Source organism: Triticum urartu, chromosome 3 (assembly GCF_003073215.2).
Source record: "Triticum urartu cultivar G1812 chromosome 3, Tu2.1, whole genome shotgun sequence".
NCBI lineage: Eukaryota > Viridiplantae > Streptophyta > Magnoliopsida > Poales > Poaceae > Triticum > Triticum urartu.
The window spans coordinates 713,718,523-713,743,831 of NC_053024.1; the positions used below are offsets into that span (position 1 = coordinate 713,718,523).

The following is a 25,309-nucleotide window of genomic DNA, read 5'->3' on the forward strand; positions in this document are numbered from 1 at the left end:
ACGCCAATGAATGACCCTAAGAAAACGTAGGCCTATGAATGGCCAAGGCAGAACAGAAAAGCATGGAACATTTGGTGTGGATCCATATGTAGTATGGCGTCAGCCACCTGCACGCGGCACGCTCCACCGTGCCGGCGGCCATGCAGGCCACACCACAGCTAGCAGCCTAGCGGTGCATGCCGTTGCCTTTGCCATCACAAGATTGTCCTTATTTCGAGACATCCACAAATACAAACAAACCCAAAACTGAATTGAATGGTCTTTTCTGAAAGTGAAAAATGATCTGTGCTGTCGAACAGGAACCTAAAAAAACAAAATGGTTGTACCCCTCAAAAACCAAATGGTTACGATCCAGCGCCCTGTCACGTACGCAACTCTCGATTAGCTTGCAGCAGCTCGTCGCCGACCGATCGGCGGCTAGTCGGCGACCTACGGACCTGCCACCGGCAGCCGCAGGGCGCGGGCGTGCAGCCTCCTCAGGGTGTCGCCGAACCGGTCCAGATCGAGGCTCACGTTCTGGCCGCTGAGGTACACGCGCGCGATGAGGTCCCACCCGCCCCCCTGCTTCGCCGCCTCCGGGTCGCGCAGCACCACGTCGTCCGCCGCGTACTTCCGGACCAGCGAGCTCTCGTTCGCCGCCGCGTCGTACTGCTCGTACTGCATCCCCATCATCGTCGTCGCCTTCTCGTAGCACCCGCGCGCCACGGCCGGCACACCCAGCGGCGCCACCTGCAGCAGCGCGGCGCGGCCCGGCCGGAGGAAGAGCAGCTTCGTCAGGTCCGCGCCGTGCACGCCCGCCAGCACGTCGCACGCGCTCACCGCCGCGTACTCCGACGACAGCGGCGCCCCGTTCGCCGTCTCCAGGATCGACACGTCGAACCCCACCGATACCGCCAGCCGCGCCACCGCCGCCTCGTTCTCGATCACCCGCGTGCCCTTGCGCGAGTACAGGCCCAGCCTCGGGCGCCGCCGCCGCTGCTGGGGCGCCGGCGACGTGGTGTGCGGTTCCGTCGCGCCATCGTCCTTGTACGCGCCGGCGAGGAAGTCGTGGAAGTCGACCAGGGTCCGGTTGTCCCGGGTCCGAGCCGGGTCGACGGCGAGAATGCCGTGGAAGCGGCTCCCCACGATGGCGCCCGGGAAGCAGTGCGTGCGCTTGTCGTGCAGGAGGTCGATCACGTGGTGGCGCGAGAGCCCGGACACGAGCTCCGGGAACGTGCCGGCCCACCACGGGTTGTACACGAGCACGGCAAGGACCACGCGCCGGCGGAGGTGCTGCACCGTCAGCCACGCCGGCAGGAACCCGTCGTTGAACGTGTGGAACAGGTTCCCCGTGTACCCGCCCGCCGTCATCACCAGCGCCGGCGCGTCGTGCCGCACGTCGCACCGGTGCCCGTCGGCCTCGTCCGGCCGGGCCGCGCGGAGCCGCACCTCCTGGATGTTCGCCATCACGCCCTTCTCCCACTTGCGCGTGTAGGGCCGCACCACCTCCTCCTTCTCCGCCACGGTAGCGTTGGCGTTGGCGTTGGCGGTGCCGTTGGGCGGCGGGTAGAGCAGCAACGAGAGGGACGCGGCGTCCGTGCGCACGTCGCCGGCCATGAAGCACACGTCGGTGTTGTAGTCCGAGCGGTCGCAGCAGATGCCATGGCCTCCCATGGACGCGCACGGGGAGCCCACCTGGTTGTCGAGGACCAGCGCCTCGCCCTCATTGACGCGGCCGCCGTGCACGCCCTGTCCTTGTCCTTCCGCTGCTCTACCCAATGCCGGCTGGCGCAGCCCCAAGAAGTCGACGGACACGGCGGGCGACAGGAAACGCGGGGCATAGACGAGCGCGCACATGACGACGGTGAGGACGAAGAAGAAGTGGACGAAACCTGGCCACTTACCAGCCACCTTCTTGCCGCCGCCGCCGCTGCCGTCCTCGACGTCCATGGCGCCAGCACCGAGGCTCTTGGTCGTGTCGGGGAGCTTCGAGGCCATGCCGACGTTCGGTTGGACAAATGGAAACGGGATGGGTGCAGCTCTGTGTTTGGTCAGGTCGGCTTATGTAGGCCGGCGAGACACCGGCGTGAGTTCACAGAAGAGGAAGTCTCCGGCCTTGATTTGACCTATCCATCTCATCTTCAGAGATTGATTTCTTCTGCGTCACACACTCCACTCACCCACCTACTCACTCTCCAAATTTATTGTCCCATATATACACAGTATTTCAGAGAAACACAAGTATTAATTGTCCCAAATGTTCCCTAAATAAAATTGCCCCAAATCATAGTATTCTATTTATATAGAGCTATTAACCTTGTGTGTAGCTAAAGGATATATATACTCGTATGTATAGACAAGATTGGAAGCTTGCTAACTTTGGAGTGGAGGGGTAGCCGCTGGTCAAATCTTCTTCCTGTGTGTGTGTGTGTGTGTGTGTGTGTGTGTGTGTGTGTGTGTGTGTGTGCTTGTGTGTGCATGAGATAGCTTCATTAGTTTCTGAATTCATATTGATTTTCCAGATTCGGGTACTAAGTGAGTGCCAAACTAAGGTGTCCAATTGGGGAGTTTTATTACGACAGCACAGGCTAAAGCTGGCAGCAATTCACAACCAGCTAGTTTTTGCGCCTTCTTCCTCAAATGGCATGTCATTGGAAATTAATTTAGGAGAAAATGGTGCAATGGGCAACATTAATTTGAGAAAAGCTATTCTGCCATGCACAGGAGGTCCGGTGCATGCATGCGTCGTTGGTTCTGATGGAGATCAGTGCATGCAAGCTAGCCTTCCTCGTATACGCGTGTATCTACCATTCACATTAATAGCCTCGTATCACCACCTAGTTATCAATCCACTTTATGCCATGCATGCGTCCTTCTTTCTCTCTTTTCCTGTTCACAACAAGTTACAATGACACATCCATGTCTGACAATATCTCTCCCCTCTTCGTCTCAAAATCCATCACTTTTACTTCCCTTATCACAGTTTAGATGGTTCATATCTTTAAAACCAAAACCCTTTTTTTTAAAAAATATATATATTTCAACTCCTCACATCAAGACCTTTAGAATAAGATCAACCTTGGATACATTCCGAACACGTTAAAGTCATAATGTTTCGATACACTTTTCACTAGATATATGGCTGAAATGATTTTTAATGTGTGTAGTACAAAAAAAGTGAGTCAAATTATTGTCTTGAAATTAGTCAAATTATTATTCTAAATTATGTGAAATTAAGTTTTCATCTTGAGTTAGTAAAAGCGGTGTTTGTACTGAGTAAACTCAGCATTTTGAAATAAGTGGGATTTTTCAATGAGTGAAATAGGTTTTTTTCAATGAGTCAAACTAGTATTTTGAAATGAGTGAAATATGTTCATGAAATTTAAACTCTCTTAAAATATATTCAAATATATAAGAAGATTTTAAAATGAGATTTTTATTCAAAAGATTATCAACAAAAGAATATCTCACAAGAAAATAAAATGCTAGCTTTTGTATGGATAGTTGATTGCTCACATGGGATAATTTTTGCATTACAGGGCCCATGTATCACTATTCCATCATTAATGATCTAGGACAATTCTTATGACAGAGTATATGTGCTACTTGTACAGAGGACCATGCACGGGACCTCCCGTGCATGGGAGAAAATCCAGTCTCCATTAGTTTCATGCTTGGAGTTGGACTCTCTCTCTCTCTTTCTCTCTCTCTCTCTCTCTCTCACAGTCTCTTGGCTGGGGCGGCTTTCTTGGGCTATGGCGGACAATTTGGATCGTGAAAAAGAGAAAAAGAAGGATCACGAGGCACAACTCACTAGAGGCCTTGGCGGTGAACTTGGGCAGGTTGAGGTAGCAGTAAGAAAAGGGGTCGTGAAGACAGTAAGACCCCCCTCCCCCTCCTCCCCGTGTCCGACGCCCGACAATGGTGGATGGGAATTCGAGAGTGCTAGACACGAGGATTGTGATAGGGTGGAAACTCCAAGGTGAGCTGACAAGACTGTGCCAATGATTGTAAAGAGGGTTGTTAATGCTCGGTGGCGTGAAGCACGAGCATCATTGATACGTCTCCGTCGTATCTACTTTTTCAAACACTTTTGCCCTTGTTTTGGACTCTAACTTGCATGATTTGAATGGAACTAATCCGGACTGACGTTGTTTTCAGCAGAATTGCCATGGTATTATTTTTGTGCAGAAATAAAGGTTCTCGAAATGATCTGAAAATCAACGAAGAATTATTTTGGAATATAAAAAAATACTAGAAGAAGGATCCACATCAGGGGGGCCTCCACCTGTCCACGAGGGTGGGGGCGCGCCCCCTACCTCGTGGGCCCCCTGACGCTCCACCGACCTCAACCCTGACTCCATACATTCACTTTTGGGGAGAGAAAAAGCAGAGAGAAGGATTCATCGCGTTTTACGATATGGAGCCGCCGCCAAGCCCTAAACTCTCTCGGGAGGGCTGATCTGGAGTCCGTTCGGGGCTCCGGAGAGGGGAATCCGTCGCCATCGTCATCATCAACCTTTCTCCATCACCAATTTCATGATGCTCACCGCCGTGCGTGAGTAATTCCATTGTAGGCTTGCTGGACGGTGATGGGTTGGATGAGATTTATCATGTAATCGAGTTAGTTTTGTTAGGGTTTGATCCCTAGTATCCACTATGTTCTGATATTGATGTTTCTATGACTTTGCTATGCTTAATACTTGTCACTAGGGCCCGAGTGCCATGATTTTAGATCTGAACCTATTATGTTTTCATGAATGTATGTGAGTTCTTGATCCTATCTTGCAAGTCTATAGTCACCTACTATGTGTTATGATCCGGCAACCTCAAAGTGACAATAATCGGGACCACTCCCGATGATGACCGTAGTTTGAGGAGTTTATGTATTCACCATGTGTTAATGCTTTGGTCCGGTACTCTATTAAAAGGAGGCCTTAATATTCCTTAGTTTCCAATAGGACCCGATGCCACGGGAGGGTAGGACAAAATATGTCATGCAAGTTCTTTTCCATAAGCATGTATGACTATATTCGGAATACATGCCTACATTACATTGATGAACTGGAGCTAGTTTTGTGTCACCCTAGGTTATGACTATTACATGATCGATCGCATCCGGCATAATTCTTCATCACCGATCCAATGCCTACGAGCTTTTCCATATATTGTTCTTTGCTTATTTACTTTTTCGTTACTACTATTACAATCACTACAAAACCCAAAAATATTACTTTTGCTACCATTACCTTTTGCCACCGTTACCACTACTATCATATTACTTTGCTACTAAACACTTTGCTGCAGATATTAAGTTTCCAGGTGTGGTTGAATTGACAACTCAGCTGCTAATACTTGAGAATATTCTTTGGCTCCCCCTGTGTCGAATCAATAAATTTGGGTTGAATACTCTACCCTCGAAAGCTGTTGCGATCCCCTATACTTGTGGGTTATCAAGACTATTTTCTGGCGCCATTGCCGGGGAGCATAGCTCTATTCTTTGAGTCACTTGGGATTTATATCTGCTTATCATTATGAAGAACTTGAAAGATCAAAGAACCAAGATTTTTCCCTCAACTACGAGGGGAGGTAAGGAACTTCCATCTAGCTCTGCACTTGATTCACCTTCTGTTTTGAGTAAACTTGTGACACCTAAACCTGCTTCTGCTATTAATTCTGATATGTCACATGTTATTGATGATGCCACTTCTGCTATGCATGATACTTATGATGAAACTACTTCTATGCTTGATACCACTGTGCCACTTGGTGAATTTCTTGATGAACAACTTGCTAGGGCTAGAGAGAATGAAATTATTGAAACTGGTAATATTGATGAAAGTGATGATGAAGATTCTCCCCCTAGATATGAATTGCCTGTTGTTCCTGAGGGTTATGTTATGGATGAAGAAACTGCTAGAGACTTTCTTGCTTGCAATGATAGGAGTGATCTTAAGAAACTAGTAGCTAAGCTGAAACAAAAATCTCTGAATGCTAGAATGAAATATAATCCTGCTTATGCTACTTCACCTATCTTTATTATTGATAAGGATTATGATTTCTCTGTTGATCCTGATATAATTACTTTGGTTGAACCTGATCCTTTCTATGGATATGAATCTGAAACTGTTGTGGCACATCTTACTAAATTAAATGATATAGCTACCCTGTTCAATAATGATGAGAAAACTCGCTACTATTATATCCTTAAATTATTTTTGTTCTCATTAAAGGGTGATGCTAAGATATGATTTAATTCTCTTGATCCTGGTTGTGTGCGTAGTCCCCAGGATATGATTTACTACTTTTCTGCTAAATATTTCCCCGCTCATAAGAAACAAGATGCTTTAAGGGAAATATATAATTTTATGCAAATTGAAGAAGAGAGTCTCCCACAAGCTTGGGGGAGGCTTCTCCAACTACTTAATGATTTGCCTCATCATCCTCTCAAGAAGAATGAAATACTTGATATCTTTTATAATGGACTAACCGATGCTTCCAGAGACCACCTGGATAGTTGTGTTGGTTGTGTTTTCAGGGAAAGAATTGTTGATCAAGCTGAAATTCTATTGAATAATATGTTGACTAATGAAAGTAATTGGACACTTTCTGAACCAACTCCTAAGCCAACTCCGAAGAAAAGGGGTATTCTATTCCTCAGCCCTGAAGATATGCAAGAGGCAAAGAAATCTATGAAAGAAAAAGGTATAAAAGCTGAAGATGTTAAGAATTTACCTCCTATTGAAGAAATACATGGTCTTAATTTGCCGCATGTTGAAGAAATACATGGTCTTGATAACCCGACACAGGTAGTAAAGGTAAATTCTCTCTATAGATATGATAAAGCTGAAATCCCTCCTGCTAAGTTTGCTAGCCAATGTTTGGATGAATTTGATAACTTTATGGTTAAGCAAGAAGACTTTAATGCTTATGTTGGTAGACAATTGAAACATAATGCTTACATTATTGAATACTTGAATGATTATATGGCCAATCTTAAAGGTGAACTTAAACTTATTAGTAAACATGCTTCAATGGTTACCACTCAAGTAGAACAAGTACTTAAAGCTCAGAATGATTTGCTCAATGAATTGAATAGTAAAAATAATGACTTTGCTGTTAGGGTTGCAACTAGAGGAGGTAAAGTGACTCAGGAACCTTTGTATCCTGAAGGTCATCCTAAGAGAATTGAGCAAGATTCTCAGCGAACTAATGTAGATGCACCTAGTCCTTCTAAGAGGAAGAAAAAGAAAAATGATAGGACTTTGCATGCTTCTAGTGAACCTGTTGTAGACACTCCTGAGAATCCCAATGATATTTCTATTTCTGATGCTGAAACACAAGCTGGTAATGAACATGAACCTAGTGATAATGTTAATGATGATGTTCATATTGATGCTCAACCTAGCAATAATAATGATGTAGAAATTGAACCTGCTATTGATCTTGATAACCCACAATCAAAGAATCAATGTTATGATAAGAGAGACTTTGTTGCTAAGAAGCACGGTAAAGAAAGAGAACCATGGGTTCAAAAACCCATGCCTTTTCCTCCTAAACCATCCAAGAAAAAGGATGATGAGGATTTTGAGCACTTTGCTGAATGATTAGACCTATCTTTTTGCGTATGCGTTTGACTGACATGCTCAAAATGAATCCTTATGCTAAATATATGAAGGAAATTGTTACTAATAAAAGAAAGATACCGGAAGATGAAATTTCCACCATGCTTGCTAATTATACTTTTAAGGGTGGAATACCGAAGAAACTTGGAGATCCAGGAGTACCAACTATACCATGCTCCATTAAAAGAAACTGTGTTAAAACTGCTTTATGTGATCTTGGAGCCGGTGTCAGTGTTATGCCTCTCTCTTTATATCGTAGACTCGATTTGAATAAGTTGACACCTACTGAAATATCTTCACAAATGACTGATAAATCAACTGCTATAACTGTCAGTATTTGTGAGGATGTGTCTGTTGTGGTTGCAAACGTTACTATTTTAACGGACTTTGTTATTCTTGATATTCCCGAGGACGATAGTATGTCTATTATTCTTGGAAGACCCTTTTTGAATACTGCAGGGGCTGTTATTGATTGCACCAAAGGCAATGTCACTTTTCATGTTAATGGTAATGAGCATACGTTACACTTTCCAAGGAAACAACCTCAAGTCCACATTATCAATTCTATTGGAAAATTTTCAACAATTACTATTGGAGGTTTTGAATTTCCTCTTCCTACCGTCAAGAAGAAATATGATATTCTTATTGTTGGGGACATGCATATCCCCGTTGAGGTAACCTAGTGTTATTCGAAAATTCTCCGGTTCCATGTTATTCGGAATGAGTTTGTTAACAAGACCTGATCAACCTTGTTAGTGGATTCCTTTTGATGAGCATGAGATGGATGAATTTAGAAAACACAACTCTCTGTACCCTCTGTTTACTTTCTGTTATTTATATTAAATAAAGCAAAAAATAATATATTCTGTCTGTTTTCTGAATTATCCATGCAATAAAAAATACCCCAAAATAAAAGTTCTCCAAATGCCCTGAAAATTAAATATGATTTTTTCTAGAATATTTGAGAATATCTGGCACTGAGAACACAGTAGGGGGAGCAAGCACCTCGCCACGAGGGTCCAGGGCGCGCCCCCTGCCTCGTGGGCCCACGGTGGCTCCCCTCCACTTATTCCAGCTACCACACACTCCTTCCTCCCACAAAAATCATCAACCGGCCCAAACCCGAGTCCAAGCTCATTTTGCTGCCATTTTCGACATCCTTGCTCAAAGCCCCATTCACAAAACTGCTTTGGGGGATTGTTCTTTGGTATGTGACTCCTCCATTGGTCCAATTAGTTTTTGTTCTAGTGCTTTATTCATTGCAAATTTGTGCTGGTTAGGTGACCCTGTTCTTGAGCTTGCATGTCAAATTTATATGGTCAAAAGTAGTTTTAATGGATGATATAGTCTCTAGGCACTTGTGGGAGTAGTTGCTATCAATTTTGTTGAGTTTGGTTCACTTTTATTTTGAAGTTATTAAAAATTTCAGAAAATTTTCAGAGGAGGAAATATGTTTAGGAAAATGTATCAAGGTGGTTCTTCAAGGAAGCAAGGATCCAGGCCCGCAATGCGTGAGCCGGACGATGAACCACCGAGGGACGCTCAAGTGCGGCCTTGTGAATGGCCGTCAGAGGACTTCATGGTTCGAGCAGGAATCAAGGAGGAATTTGACGCATATGTTGGAAATATGCCCTAGAGGCAATAATAAATTGATTATTATTATATTTCCTTGTTCATGATAATCGTTTATTATCCATGCTAGAATTGTATTGATAGGAAACTCAGATACATGTGTGGATACATAGACAACACCATGTCCCTAGTAAGCCTCTAGTTGACTAGCTCGTTGATCAATAGATGGTTACGGTTTCCTGACCATGGACATTGGATGTCATTGATAACGGGATCACATCATTAGGAGAATGATGTGATGGACAAGACCCAATCCTAAGCATAGCACAAGATCGTGTGGTTCGTTTGCTAGAGCTTTTCCAATGTCAAGTATCATTTCCTTAGACCATGAGATCGTGTAACTCCCGGATTCCATAGGAGTGTTTTGGGTGTACCAAACGTCACAATGTAACTGGGTGACTATAAAGGTATACTACAGGTATCCCCGAAAGTATCTGTTGGGTTGACACGGATCGAGACTGGAATTTGTCACTCCATATGACGGAGAGGTATCCCTGGGCCCGCTCGGTAATGCATCATCATAATGAGCTCAATGTGACCAAGTGTTTGGTCACGGGATCATGCATTACGGTACGAGTAAAGTGACTTGCCGGTAACGAGATTGAACGAGGTATTGGGATACCGACGATTGAATCTCGGGCAAGTAACGTACCGATTGACAAAGGGAATTGAATACGGGATTGATTGAATCCTCGACATCGTGGTTCATCCGATGAGATCATCATGGAACATGTGGGAGCCAACATGGGTATCCAGATCCCGATGTTGGTTATTGACTGGAGAGTTGTCTCGGTCATGGCTGCATGTCTTCCGAACCCGTAGGGTCTACACACTTAAGGTTCGGTGACGCTAGGGTTGTAGAGATATTAGTATGCGGTAACCCGAAAGTTGTTCGGAGTCCCAGATGAGATCCCGGACGTCACGAGGAGTTCCGGAATTGTCTGGAGGTGAAGATTTATATATAGGAAGTCCAGTTTCGGCCATCGGGAAAGTTTCGGGGGTAATCGGTATTGTACCGGGACCACCGGAAGGGTCCCGGGGGTCCATCGAGTGGGGCCACCTATCCCGGAGGGCCCCATGGGCTGAAGTGGGACGGGAACCAGCCCCAAGTGGGCTGGTGCGCCCCCCATGGGCCTCCCCCTGTGCCTAGGGTTGGAAACCCTAGGGATGGGGGCACCCCACTTGACTTGGGGGGCAAGCCCCCCTTGGCCGCCGCCCCCCCTTGGAGATTGGATCTCCTAGGGTCGGCGCCCCCCCTAGGGACCCTATATATAGTGGGGGGAGGGAGGGCAGCCACACCAAGTCTCTGGCGCCTCCCTCTCCCACGTAACAGCTCTCTCTCTCTCGTTGGAGCTTGGCGAAGCCCTGCCGAGATCACCGCTGCTTCCACCACCACGCCGTCGTGCTGCTGGATCTCCATCAACCTCTCCTTCCCCTTGCTCGATCAAGAAGGAGGAGACGTCTTCCCAACCGTACGTGTGTTGAACACGGAGGTGTCGTCCTTTCGGTGCTAGGTCATCGGTGATTTGGATCACGACGAGTACGACTCCATCAACCCCGTTCTCTTGAACGCTTCCGTTCGCGATCTACAAGGGTATGTAGATGCACTCCCCTCTCCCTCGTTGCTAGATGACTCCATAGATTGATCTTGGTGATGCGTAGAAAATTTTAAAATTCTGCTACATTCCCCAACAGTGGCATCATGAGCTAGGTCTATGCGTAGTTTCTATGCATGAGTAGAACACAAGTTGTTGTGGGCGTTGATTTTGTCAATTTACTTGTCGTTACTAGTCTTATCTTGATTCGGCGGAATCGTGGGATGAAGCGGCCCGGACCGACCTTACACGTACGCTTACGTGAGACTAGTTCCACCGACTGACATGCACTAGTTGCATAAGGTGGCTAGCGGGTGTCTGACTCTCCCACTTTAGTCGGATCAGATTCGATGAAAAGGGTCCTTATGAAGGGTAAATAGAAATTGGCATATCACGTTGTGGTTTTGGCGTAGGTAAGAAACGTTCTTGCTAGAAACCTATAGCAGCCACGTAAAAACTTGCAACAACAATTAGAGGACGTCTAACTTGTTTTTGCAGCATGTGCCATGTGATGTGATATGGCCAAAAGGATGTGATGAATGATATATGTGATGTATGAGATTGATCATGTTCTTGTAATAGGAATCACGACTTGCATGTCGATGAGTATGACAACCGGCAGGAGCCATAGGAGTTGTCTTAATTTATTTATGACCTGCGTCTCAACATAAACGTCATGTCATTACTTTACTTTATTGCTAAACCGTTAGCCATAGTAGTAGAAGTAATAGATGACGAGATAACTTCATGAAGACACGATGATGGAGATCATGATGATGGAGATCATGGTGTCATGCCGGTGACGATGATGATCATGGCGCCCCGAAGATGGAGATCAAAAGGAGCAAATGATATTGGCCATATCATGTCACTATTTGATTGCATATGATGTTTATCATGTTTTACATCTTATTTGCTTAGAACGACGGTAGCTTAAATAAGATGATCCCTCACATAATTTTAAGAAAGTGTTCCCCCTAACTGTGCACCGTTGCGAAGGTTCGTTGTTTCGAAGCACCACGTGATGATCGGGTGTGATAGATTCTAACATTCGAATACAACGGGTGTAAGCCAGATTTACACACGCAATACACTTAGGTTGACTTGACGAGCCTAGCATGTACAGACATGGCCTCGGAACACGGAAGACCGAAAGGTCGAACATGAGTCGTATAGAAGATACGATCAACATGAAGATGTTCACCGATGATGACTAGACCGTCTCACGTGATGATCGGACACGGCCTAGTTGACTCGGATCATGTATCACTTAGATGACTAGAGGGATGTCTGTCTGAGTGGGAGTTTATTAAATAATTTGATTAGATGAACTTAATTATCATGAACTTAGTCTAAAATCTTTGCAATATGTCTTGTAGATCAAATGGCTCACGCTAATGTTGCCCTCAACTTCAACGCATTCCTAGAGAAAACCAAGCTGAAAGACGATGGCAGCAACTACACGGACTGGATCCGTAACTTGAGGATTATCCTCATAGCTGCCAGGAAAGCATATGTCCTTGATGCACCGCTAGGTGAAGCACCTGTTTTCCCTGCAGAACAAGACATTATGAACGCTTGGCAGACACGTAGCGATGATTACTCCCTGGTTCAGTGCGGCATGCTTTACAGCTTAGAACCGGGGTTCCAAAAGCGTTTTGAGCAACAGGGAGCATATGAGATGTTCCAAGAGCTGAAAATGGTTTTCCAAGCTCACGCCCGGGTCGAGAGATATGAAGTCTCCGACAAGTTCTACAGTTGTAAGATGGAGGAGAACAGTTCTGTCAGCGAGCACATACTCAAAATGTCTGGGCTGCATAACCGCTTGTCTCAGCTAGGAGTTAATCTCCCGGATGATGCGGTCATTGACAGAATCCTTCAATCGCTCCCACCTAGCTACAAGAGCTTTGTGATGAACTTCAATATGCAGGGGATGGAAAAGACCATTCCCGAGGTATATTCAATGCTGAAATCAGCGGAGGTGGAAATCAAAAAGGAACATCAAGTGTTGATGGTGAATAAAACCACTAAGTTCAAGAAAGGCAAGGGTAAAAAGAACTTCAAGAAGGATGGAAAGGGAGTTGCCGCACCTGGTAAGCAAGCTGTCGGGAAGAAGTCAAAGAATGGACCCAAGCCTGAGACTGAGTGCTTTTATTGCAAGGGAAACGGTCACTGGAAGCGGAATTGCCCCAAGTACTTAGCGGAAAAGAAGGCCGGCAATACCAAAGGTATATGTGATATACATGCTATTGATGTGTACCTTACCAGGGCTCGTAGTAGCTCCTGGGTATTTGATACCGGTGCAGTTGCTCATATTTGTAACTCAAAACAGGAACTGCGGAATAAACGGAGACTGGCGAAGGACAAGGTGACGATGGCGCGCGGGAATGGTTCCAAGGTCGATGTGATCGCCGTCGGCACGCTACCTCTGCATTTACCTACGGGATTAGTTTTAAACCTCAATAATTGTTATTTAGTACCAGCTTTGAGCATGAACATTGTATCTGGATCTCGTTTAATGCGAGATGGCTACTCATTTAAATCTGAGAATAATGGTTGTTCTATTTATATGAGAGACATGTTTTATGGTCATGCCCCGCTGGTCAATGGTTTATTCTTATTTAATCTCGAACGTGATGTTACACACATTCATAGTGTGAATGCCAAAAGATGTAAGGTTGATAATGATAGTCCCACATACTTGTGGCACTGCCGCCTTGGTCACATTGGTGTCAAACGCATGAAGAAACTCCATGCAGATGGACTTTTGGAGTCTCTTGATTATGAATCATTTGACACGTGCGAACCATGCCTCATGGGTAAAATGACCAAGACTCCGTTCTCCGGAACAATGGAGCGAGCAACCAACTTATTGGAAATCATACATACTGATGTGTGCGGTCCAATGAGCGTTGAGGCTCGCGGTGGCTATCGTTATGTCATCACCCTCACTGATGACTTAAGTAGATATGGGTATGTCTACTTAATGAAACACAAGTCTGAGACCTTTGAAAAGTTCAAGGAATTTCAGAGTGAGGTTGAGAATCAACGTGACAGGAAAATCAAGTTCTTACGATCATATCGTGGGGGAGAATATTTGAGTCACGAATTTGGCACGCACTTAAGGAAATGTGAAATAGTTTCACAACTCATGCCGCCTGGAACACCACAGCGTAATGGTGTGTCCGAACGTCGTAATCACACCCTATTGGATATGGTACGATCTATGATGTCTCTTACCGATCTACCGCTATCATTTTGGGGTTATGCTATAGAGACTGCCGCATTCACTTTAAATAGGGCTCCGTCGAAATCCGTTGAGACGACACCGTATGAATTGTGGTTTGGCAAGAAACCTAAGCTGTCGTTTCTGAAAGTTTGGGGATGCGATGCTTATGTCAAGAAACTTCAACCTGAAAAGCTCGAACCCAAATCGGAAAAATGCGTCTTCATAGGATACCCTAAAGAAACTATTGGGTATACCTTCTATCTTAGATCCGAAGGCAAGACCTTTGTTGTCAAGAATGGATCCTTTCTAGAGAAAGAGTTTCTCTCAAAAGAAGTAAGTGGGAGGAAAGTAGAACTTGATGAAGTATTGCCTCTTGAACCGAAGAGTGGCGCAGCTCAAGAAATTGTTCCTGAGGTGTCTACACCGACTAGGGAGGAAGATAATGATGATGATCATGAAACTTCAGATCAAGTTGCTACTGAACTTCGAAGGTCCACAAGGAAGCGTTCCGCACCAGAGTGGTACAGCAACCCTATCCTGGAAATCATGTTGTTGGACAATGGTGAACCTTCGAACTATGAAGAAGCGATGGCGGGCCCAGATTCCGACAAATGGCTGGAAGCCATGAAATCTGAGATAGGATCCATGTATGAAAACGAAGTATGGACTTTGACTGACTTGCCCGTTGATCGGCGAGCCATAGAAAATAAATGGATCTTTAAGAAGAAGACAGACGCGGATGGTAATGTGACCATCTATAAAGCTCGTCTTGTCGCTAAGGGTTATCGACAAGTTCAAGGGGTTGACTACGATGAGACTTTCTCACCCGTAGCGAAGCTGAAGTCCGTCCGAATCATGTTAGCAATTGCCGCATTCTATGATTATGAGATATGGCAAATGGACGTCAAAACGACATTCCTTAATGGTTTCCTTAAGGAAGAATTGTATATGATGCAGCTAGAAGGTTTTGTCGATCCTAAGAATGCTGACAAGGTGTGCAAGATCCAACGCTCAATCTATGGGCTGGTGCAAGCATCTCGGAGTTGGAACATTTGTTTTGATGAGATGATCAAAGCGTTTGGGTTTACGCAGACTTATGGAGAAGCCTGCGTTTACAAGAAAGTGAGTGGGAGCTCCGTAGCATTTCTCATATTGTATGTGGATGACATACTATTGATGGGAAATGATATAGAATTCTTGGAAAGCATAAAGGCCTACTTGAACAAGTGTTTTTCAATGAAGGACCTTGGAGAAGCTGCTTATATATTAGGCATCAAGATCTATAGAGATAGATCGAGACGCCTCATTGGTCTTTCACAAAGTACATACCTTGACAAGATATTGAAGAAGTTCAATATGGATCAGTCCAAGAAGGGGTTCTTGCCTGTATTGCAAGGTGTGAGATTGAGCACAGCTCAATGCCCGACCACGGCAGAAGATAGAGAAAAGATGAGTGTCGTCCCCTATGCCTCGGCCATAGGGTCTATCATGTATGCCATGTTGTGTACCAGACCTGATGTAAACCTTGCCGTAAGTTTGGTAGGAAGGTACCAAAGTAATCCCGGCATGGAACACTGGACAGCGGTCAAGAATATCCTGAAGTACTTGAAAAGGACTAAGGATATGTTTCTCGTCTATGGAGGTGACGAAGAGCTCGTCGTAAAGGGTTACATCGATGCTAGCTTCGACACAGATCTGGATGACTCTAAGTCACAAACCGGATACGTGTATATTTTGAATGGTGGGGCAGCCAGCTGGTGCAGTTGCAAGCAAAGCGTCATGGCGGGATCTACATGTGAAGCGGAGTACATGGCAGCCTCGGAGGCAGCACAAGAAGCAATCTAGGTGAAGGAGTTTATTGCCGACCTAGGAGTTATTCCCAATGCGTCGGGCCCGATGACTCTCTTCTGTGACAACACTGGAGCTATTGCCCTTGCCAAGGATCCCAGGTTTCACAGGAAGACCAGGCATATCAAGCGTCGCTTCAACTCCATTCGTGAAAATGTTCAAAATGGAGACATAGATATTTGCAAAGTGCATACGGACCTGAATGTCGCAGATCTGTTGACTAAACCTCTTCCTCGAGCAAAACATGATCAACACGAGAACTCTATGGGTGTTCGATTCATCACAATGTAACTAGATTATTGACTCTAGTGCAAGTGGGAGACTGTTGGAAATATGCCCTAGAGGCAATAATAAAATGATTATTATTATATTTCCTTGTTCATGTTAATTGTCTATTGTTCATGCTATAATTGTGTTATCCGGAAATCATAATACATGTGTGAATGCATAGACCATAACATGTCCCTAGTAAGCCTCTAGTTAACTAGCTCGTTGATCAATAGATAGTCACGGTTTCCTGACTATGGACATTGGATGTCATTGATAACGGGATCACATCATTAGGAGAATGATGTGATGGACAAGACCCAATCCTAAGCATAGCACAAGATCGTGTGGTTCGTTTGCTAGAGCTTTTCCAATGTCAAGTATCATTTCCTTAGACCATGAGATCGTGTAACTCCCGGATGCCGTAGGAGTGCTTTGGGTGTACCAAACGTCACAATGTAACTGGGTGACTATAAAGGTATACTACAGGTATCCCCGAAAGTATCTGTTGGGTTGACACGGATCGAGACTGGAATTTTTCACTCCGTATGACGGAGAGGTATCTCTGGGCCCACTCGGTAATGCATCATCATAATGAGCTCAATGTGACCAAGTGTTTGGTCACGGGATCATGCATTACGGTACGAGTAAAGTGACTTGCCGGTAACGAGATTGAACGAGGTATTGGGATACCGACGATCGAATCTCGGGCAAGTAACGTACCGATTGACAAAGGGAATTGAATACGGGATTGATTGAATCCTCGACATCGTGGTTCATCCGATGAGATCATCATGGAACATGTGGGAGCCAACATGGGTATCCAGATCCCGCTGTTGGTTATTGACTGGAGAGTTGTCTCGGTCATGGCTGCATGTCTTCCGAACCCGTAGGGTCTACACACTTAAGGTTCGGTGACGCTAGGGTTGTAGAGATATTAGTATGCGGTAACCAGAGAGTTGTTTGGAGTCCCGGATGAGGATCCCGGACGTCACGAGGAGTTCCGGAATGGTCCGGAGGTGAAGATTTATATATAGGAAGTCCAGTTTCGGCCATCGGGAAAGTTTCGGGGGTAATCGGTATTGTACCGGGACCACCGGAAGGGTCCCGGGGGTCCACCAGGTGGGGCCACCTATCCTGGAGGGCCCCATGGGCTGAAGTGGGAGGGGAACCAGCCCCAAGTGGGCTGGTGCACCCCCCCCCCCCGGGCCTCCCCCTGCGCCTAGGGTTGGAAACCCTAGGGGTGGGGGCACCCCACTTGACTTAGGGGCCAAGGCCCCCTTGGCCGCCGCCCCCCCTTGGAGATTGGATCTCCTAGGGCCGGCGCCCCCCCTAGGGACCCTATATATAGTGGGGGGAGGGAGGGCAGCCGCACCAAGTCTCTGGCGCCTCCCTCTCCCCACGTAACACCTCTCTCTCTCGTTGGAGCTTGGCGAAGCCCTGCCGAGATCACCGCTGCTTCCACCACCACGCCGTCGTGCTGCTGGATCTCCATCAACCTCTCCTTCCCCTTGCTGGATCAAGAAGGAGGAGGCGTCTTCCCAACCGTACGTGTGCTGAACACGGAGGTGCCATCCGTTCGGCGCTAGGTCATCGGTGATTTGGATCACGACGAGTACGACTCCATCAACCCCGTTCTCTTGAACGCTTCCGTTCGCGATCTACAAGGGTATGTAGATGCACTCGCCTCTCCCTCGTTGCTAGATGACTCCATAGATTGATCTTGGTGATGCGTAGAAAATTTTAAAATTTTGCTACGTTCCCCAACAGCATATGTACGTAATGCTGATCTGGAGAGCTTCGAAGCATATAAGTGCCGTCAATACCTCCGTCAATACCTCTATCTAACTGATTCATTTGCGGCAAAAAGGAAAGAAATTGCCATATGCTACCACCTCAAAATTCCATCAAAAACATTCGCTTGGCATCCCCTCCCAGCGAATATTGGCCAGTTAGTATTTCTGATAAATTTTTTTAATTTTTGAGAGAAGATATGCCAGAAGAATAAGAATATATTTTTTATATATAAGCCAATTAATCTTTGTGTATCTAAAAGGATATATTATAGAGATAGATTGGAAACTTGCTAATTTCGTAGGCATAACCGGGCGGTGGTTTAGTGTGAACATATACGGTGGTCAATGTTTTCCCTGCCTGCTGTTCATGCAGATTTAGCTTGATTAGTTACTAAATTCATACTGATGTCCCGATGGGAGTATTAAGTACCTGCCAAACTAAGGTGTCCAGTTGAGAAGTTTTTTTTTTCTAATCATGGTACAGGCTAAAACAGGCAGCAATTGACTACCAGCCGATTTTGCGTGTTCTTCGTCAAATGGTATATGATTGGAAATTAACTTTTTTGGGGGTGGATGTTGGAGATTACATTTTTTTTAGCAACTGTTGGAAATTAAATAAGGAAATAAGGTGAAGGAGCAATTTTTTTGGTGCTTGGAGCTGGACTCCCTCCGCCGGGCCCAACTGTCCATTTGAAAGGGTTAGTAGTTTTTTTCTTTTGGGGTGAGAGGAAAGGGTTAGTAGCTACTCCCTCCGTTCCAAAATAGATGACTCGATTTTGTACTAATTTTATAATAAAGTTAGTATAAAGTTGAGTTATCTATTTTGAAACGAAGAAAGTACTAATGTAGAAGTCAAACTTATTTCAAGGTTTCTAGCCCGTGGATGGAGGCACACGGAATCTGTGAATAAAACATGATTGTGCTTATGCAAAAACAACCACGTTACAAATTAACTAGGTAGTATCATGTTCACACATTTACGTAGACAAAATTTAATATTGCCAAACTTGATGATCCATTTGTGTAAATGAACCCCATCATGTGATGTTGCATTGTCTCCTTACATGTGTAATACTTCTAGCCGTCCCAGACACAAAAGACGAAGGGGATAAAGCCAGTACAATAAGCATTCCTGACACGATGTCCTTCGTAGTCTCTGTTGCAGTTTTTCCTACAATATTTTCTTATGCAGCCTATCTCCAAAGTACGGTGCTCTTTGCAGCTGTTCTCTGCAAGGAAACAAAATATTGGTCGTCAAACGCTACATATAAGCTGATGTATTTTCAGAGCCCCACCGAAGCCAAGACCAGAGAAATTAAGGCCTTGAAGGAGATACAAACGCCCTGTAATATGTGACATATACTAGCGTATTCTATCAGCACGTACATTTTGAAATAGGCCACAACGGACCATGGAAACACATTTCCACATTGTCGTATTTTCAAAGAAATTCCCGAAGTTGCTTGTTGGAATACGTGCAGTACTTGCACGTTTTAGGGCAAGAAGACTGCGTAATATACTTTGTTGTTTGCAAATTGAAAACAAACCAGTGTGAAAATAGCAATTTCGCCGATAACAATACGCATCTTTGCCAGAAAATAGAATATTATGGATAAAAAAATTCATGCTCGTTTTGTTTGTAATTGCATGATTTGTTTCCACTTGGAACTGTTAATATATCAGGATGTTTTCATGCGCTTTTCTGCCAGAGATTTAAAACTAATGCTGCTATTTGGCTTGGCAAAAACAGAGAACACCAGAAGAGAGACAAGAGGGGGAGACAGTGAGCAATACCAGCATGTGCGCAGTTTCCTAGCAGCAGAAGCACCATGAGAAAGCATAGAGTAGTTTTCCCCTCCATACATGAAATGCCTAAACTTGTCCGTGCTCTTGTTTGTGTATCTCTCTCCTTTGGGTTTGGGTTTGAGGTAGCATATGTAACGGCATCCTTATAAAGGCCTCTACAAAATCTAGTTTTAATTACTCAATTTTCTCAAGATCCTCCAGATTTTTCACGTAAATTCCATATTAGATACAGATTTCTATTGCATTTATTATTTACACAATCAGTTTTGGCAAGACCAATGAGAATTGTCCACATTAATATTCTCATTAGCTGTCTCCTCGAGGTAGCGGCCCAACCTACGAGGCACTAGCTTGCTACTTCATTTTATTTCGTTATTCTTTGCACCCGTATATTTTGGTACGCTTTAATTCACCAGGGGCTTCATTGTGCTTCATACAACGGCAACAAAGTCCGAACACTTTTTACAGTACAGTTCGGCACCCCGAATTTTAGCATTATATGCATCGGCTCCGAATCATGTCTTTGGTCAATACTTGGGTTACCCGGCTCCTGTGCTTGCTATCTTACGTTCCGTCCTATCGGCTAGGGTAGTAAAGGGAGAACTACTACGATTGTGTTTCTGGTTTATCCGAGCAAACACCTCAGTAGAGAAAGCCAAAAACTGACTGTCATGATACGCCGAGAGCTGGTCAGCTATTCGGAGGTTACAAATCTTTTGCGATTTTTTCCGCATTATGCGACGGATCGGCCTTTGCCCGATCAGGTGTCTACATCACCCTAGTCCAGATTAAATACTAACTAGGGGCTGCGCCTACTTTTCTATTGTTAAACTCCTATGGCTAAGTGAGGGTGATAAAGCCACATAGTTCGATTGTCTGGTTCATTGCGCTAAACACCTCCTTCAAGGACCAAACTCTTGGATCAAGAGTGTTTAGATTCCATCCCGAACACCCCCGTACTACCTACGTGGGGGCTGAAGCCGATGACTGGCCATCTCCCAGTTTTAACAAAAAGGCCGCATAGGAGGTAAAATTTTCAAACAACGAACATTATATTACATAACGGCTTTGTTTCATAATACAGGAAGGGATAACATGAATGACATCATTCAAAGATAATGTCTTTCGAACACTGGCTCTCTACAATGCGGGATCTCTTTAGGACATCATCAAACTACCGCTCGGGCGTGCGGTGCTCCTTGCCCGCGGGCGGTCCCTCGGTCGCGAGCTTGACGGCGTCCATCTTCGCCCACTGCACCTTGACACGGGCCATCCGCGCACCTTAATGCAGACCGACCGCTTGATGGCGTCAAGTCGAGGGCAGGCATTGACCAGCCGCTTCACGAGCCCGAAGTAGCTGCTGGGTTTTGCTTCGGCAGGCCATAGACAAATTATCAAATCCTTCATGGACAGTTCGGCCACCCTATGCAGTTCGGTCAGCTGTTTCAGCTGATCGCTAAAGGACACCGGATGCTCTGGCACAAGGTATTGTGACCAGAACAACTTTTCCGTTGAGCTCCCCTCTTCGGCTCGGAAGAATTCCGCAGCGTCGACAACACTATGCGGCAGATCCGCAAACGCCCCTGGAGAACTCCAAATCCGGGTCAGTAAGAGGAACCTTTTCTTCACATACTTGCTCTGCATAATAAAGGCCTTACCCGTCGCGATTTTTCTGGCCTCCTGGATTTCCTAGAGGGCGCCCTGGGCTTCAACTCGGGCATCATGTGCGCTTTGGCGGGCCTTGGCAAGTTCAGACTCTTGGTCCGCAAAATTGCGCTCCAATGACTCGTATTTCTTCACGGCGTCCTGGAGCTCCTGCTGAACCATGGCATCGTGTTTTTCGTGAGCGGCTTGTTCTTTTGCCACTCTCTCCTGGGCTTCAGCCAGCGCCTTCTTGAGGGTCTCCACCTCAGCCGCCGCTCCTACAAAATATGGATGGGTAATGACCAATCTTAACATGCAACCTTGCATGGGAAAAAGACCCACCACCAAATGCAACCATGCATGGAAAAATGTTTTTTATTCTATTATTCTACTTATATCCAATAAATATTTATTTAACTATACATAATCAAATATAATAAGTCATATGTATTTTTAATTTGGATTCACATGTTATTAATCTAAATATTTATATTTCACACAATCAAATCTCATTGAAATATATCGTAGATGTTTCCCTCAGCAACAGGTTGGGCCCTCCTTCGCAAGATGGCGTCAAAGATTAGGACATTCGTCATCGGTCATAGTTAAGCAAGTAGTGAATAAAGGCAATGTTGTGTTGTCTCATATTCAAAGTGAAGAGTCTGTTTATGATGCTTGTCAATGTGCCAAGAGTCATCAACTCCCTTATCCTAAGTCTACTAGTGTGTCTCATGCTCCTTTAGAGCTTATTTTGAGTTATGTATGGGGTCATGCAAAAGATTCGTTTGGAAGAAAGAAATACTATGTTAGTTTTATCAATTGCTTTAGTAAATTCACTTGGATATATTTGCTCAAATTCAAATCTGAAGTCTTCTATATTTTCCATAGTAATTAATTAGGTTAATTAAGGTTATGCCCTAAAAATAATTTTATATGAGTTAACAAGAATGACTAATAGCATGATTGGAAACTAAGTGTTGTTCTTGTCAAATTACATATATAAATTGTTTTAATCCGAGTTATGCTTGTAAAGTTATAGCATGATCATTTTAACATATTCTCTGTAAATAATGAAGACCAAGAACCTAAACAAGCTGAAAATAGAATGATCTCGGTCTACTGCAGCTGATCGCGGAATACTAACGAGCGTCCGGGTGCACGCGACATTGGATACAGAAGTTGGGCCGCAGCCCAACAGATAGAGAGAAAGGAGAGGGACTTAATACTGGACAGCCGGTTATTTAAAAAAACACCATGGGCTATTTATAAAATGTACGACGGCGGACAGGCAGAAACACTCCGTACTTTATTGGTAGGCATAGATTATTGTTTATATGGGTCTAAAGTCCATCTATAATCTATAATTCAATGGCATAGTGTTGAGTTGACAAGGACATGATCTGAGTCCAGGCGTGCGGTCTGACAATACAAGAATGACATGGAACAGGTGGACTTGCGGCATAATGTCGCAGCCTCGCACATGGTAGTACTCCGACAGGGCTGGCCCATGCGGGAGCTATATGCGGTGTAGAAAATCAAAAAAAAGCTAAGCGTAAGCTAGGAATCGAGCCCACGATCGTGCCATCATAGACAAAGGTAGCTAGCCACTATGGTTTAATACGCGACGCGATTACTTTAGAACAAGCTATAACCGCAGACTGGATTATTTTGCCTCTTCTTAATCATTTCTTGAAAATTCCGAATAAATTTTAAAAACATTCTGAACGTTTTTGACAAACGCGCATAAGTTTTTCAAATTTTTGGACAATTTTTAATCTGTAACCAAAGTTTAAAAGCGGGAACAATTTTTAAAGTAGTGAAAATAATTTGAAAAAAGGAAAATTTTAAAAATCCCGACCAATTTTGATAAACACGAACATGTTTTTAAAAATGTGAACAATTTTTTAATTTAAACCAAACTTAAAAACATATTTTTTTGTAAATTAGTTAACAAATCTTGAGACATGGGAACATTTTGAAAAATTCTGAACAATTTTTCTCAATCCCAAAAAGGTTTTGAAAAAAATGGGAATAATTTGTAAATTTTATTTAATTTTGGTAAAACCAAACTCTTTTTTTGCATTCATGAACAAAGCTTGAAAAATGGAACATTTTTTAAAATTTCAAACAATTTTTGACAATCATGAACAAGTTTTCAAAAAATGTCACATTTGAATTTCTGAACAAATTTTGAGAACGGGAACATTTCTTAGATTTGTGAACAATTTTTTATAACGGGAACATTTTACTAAATTTCAAACATTTTCTGTGAATCTAAAAAAATAGAAATCACAATTTATTTTGAAATTCCAAACATTTTTTCAAATTAGCAAAAAAAATGTGAACAAAATTTGAAAATAGGAACAACTTTTTGAAATCCAAAAAATATTTGAAATTTCCAATTTTTTTTGGAAAAAGTAAAAGTAAACATGAAAATAAAAAAGGAAATGAAAAGAGAACAGAAGAAAAAGGAACAAGAAAAGAAAAAGAAAAACTAAAATCGGGAGAAAAGAACGTTCCATCTGGGCACTGCTATTTACTTCTGTTGGTTAGCTAGCATTTTAATGCAATTTCAGTGACCCATCTGGGCACTGCTATTTCCAGTTAGTACTAGGCTTAGAAGCACGCAACAACAAAAAACAACAAAAATCTGTGCATAGGAAAAAGTTCCTCCATTGCAATACAGTTTGAAAGAAAATGGTCGCAACATCAAAAGACAACACAAGCGGTCATGGTTGATGTACTAATCTGATCTTGCTATAAAATGATATACCATTGTACCCCGATTATTTGAGTCAAAGAAGAAGCTCCTTGCATCAATGGTTCAACTTTATAACACGAAGATCCACTCTTCCAAGAGAAAGTGGCAATCAACCTTGCAATGTCGCGCGTCCAACGTCGGCGGCTAGCTGCGAATCGGACCGGACGCCTCCATAGCAGTTGGATCCCATGTGCAACAACCGTCTGATCTGAGGTGAGTCGGCCCTTCAGCTAACCTTTTGCAACATGACCCATGTTGCGCTCAGTGGTTTGCAATATGACCCATGTTGCCCTCATGTTGCATATACTCGTCCAAGAATGTTCTGACCATTGCAACATGCCTCAGACCCATGTTGCGACCCACCATTTGTAAAATGACCATGTTGCGCTCGAATTGCAACACACCACATTTATGACTCACCCCTTTGTAACAAGACCCCTGTTGTGCTCTCGTTGCGAACACTCCTTTGTTGTCCAACCATTTTCTGATTGTTGCAACATGCCTCAGACCCATGTTACGACCCACCATTTGTAACATGACCATGTTGCCTTTGCCTATAAACGTGCCTGAGTTGCAACCCACCTTTTTGCAACATGAGTCATGTTACGCTCGCGTTTTAAACGCTCCTCGGTCATCCAAGCATTTTCTAACCATTGCAACATGCCTCAGATTCATGTCGCGACCCACCATTTACAAACATGACCATGTTGCACGGGTGTTGCAACGTGCCTCAATTGTAGCCCACCCGTTCGCAACATGGCCCATGTTGCGCTCGGGGGTTCGGAACATGGCACATATTGCGCTCGCATTGCACACACTCATGGGTCCGCAAACACAACCGTGTTGCGCTCGGTTGTCTTGCAACACGACCCATGTTGCAAAGCATGCGTGTGTGGTGAGGGTTGCTGGGTGTCGCACAATCAATGGCTGATCGATGGTTGTGGACGCAATCGGCGCGCGCCCAGTTATCAGTCGGTTGAACACGAGTGTTTCCCTTATCGAGTAGTTATCTGTTTTGTAGTGTCACGCGTCCAACTTGCGGCATAGCCAACCGGCTCTATAGTGTCAACGGCTTGTAGCATACCAGCAGATTTTGCAGCGTCACCCTTGGTTTGCGACAGCTTCGG

General features: G+C 44.4%; 1 protein-coding gene across 1 annotated transcript; it reads right to left on the bottom strand.

Moving 5' to 3' along the window:
- Window positions 1-247: 247 nt before the first annotated feature.
- Window positions 248-1,999, bottom strand: LOC125549356 (xylan glycosyltransferase MUCI21-like). The gene has a single exon (XM_048712794.1). The coding sequence runs from the start codon at window positions 1,975-1,977 to the stop codon at window positions 430-432; it is 1,548 nt and encodes a 515-aa protein (XP_048568751.1). The 5' UTR covers window positions 1,978-1,999; the 3' UTR covers window positions 248-429.
- Between the last annotated feature and the right edge of the window lie 23,310 nt (window positions 2,000-25,309).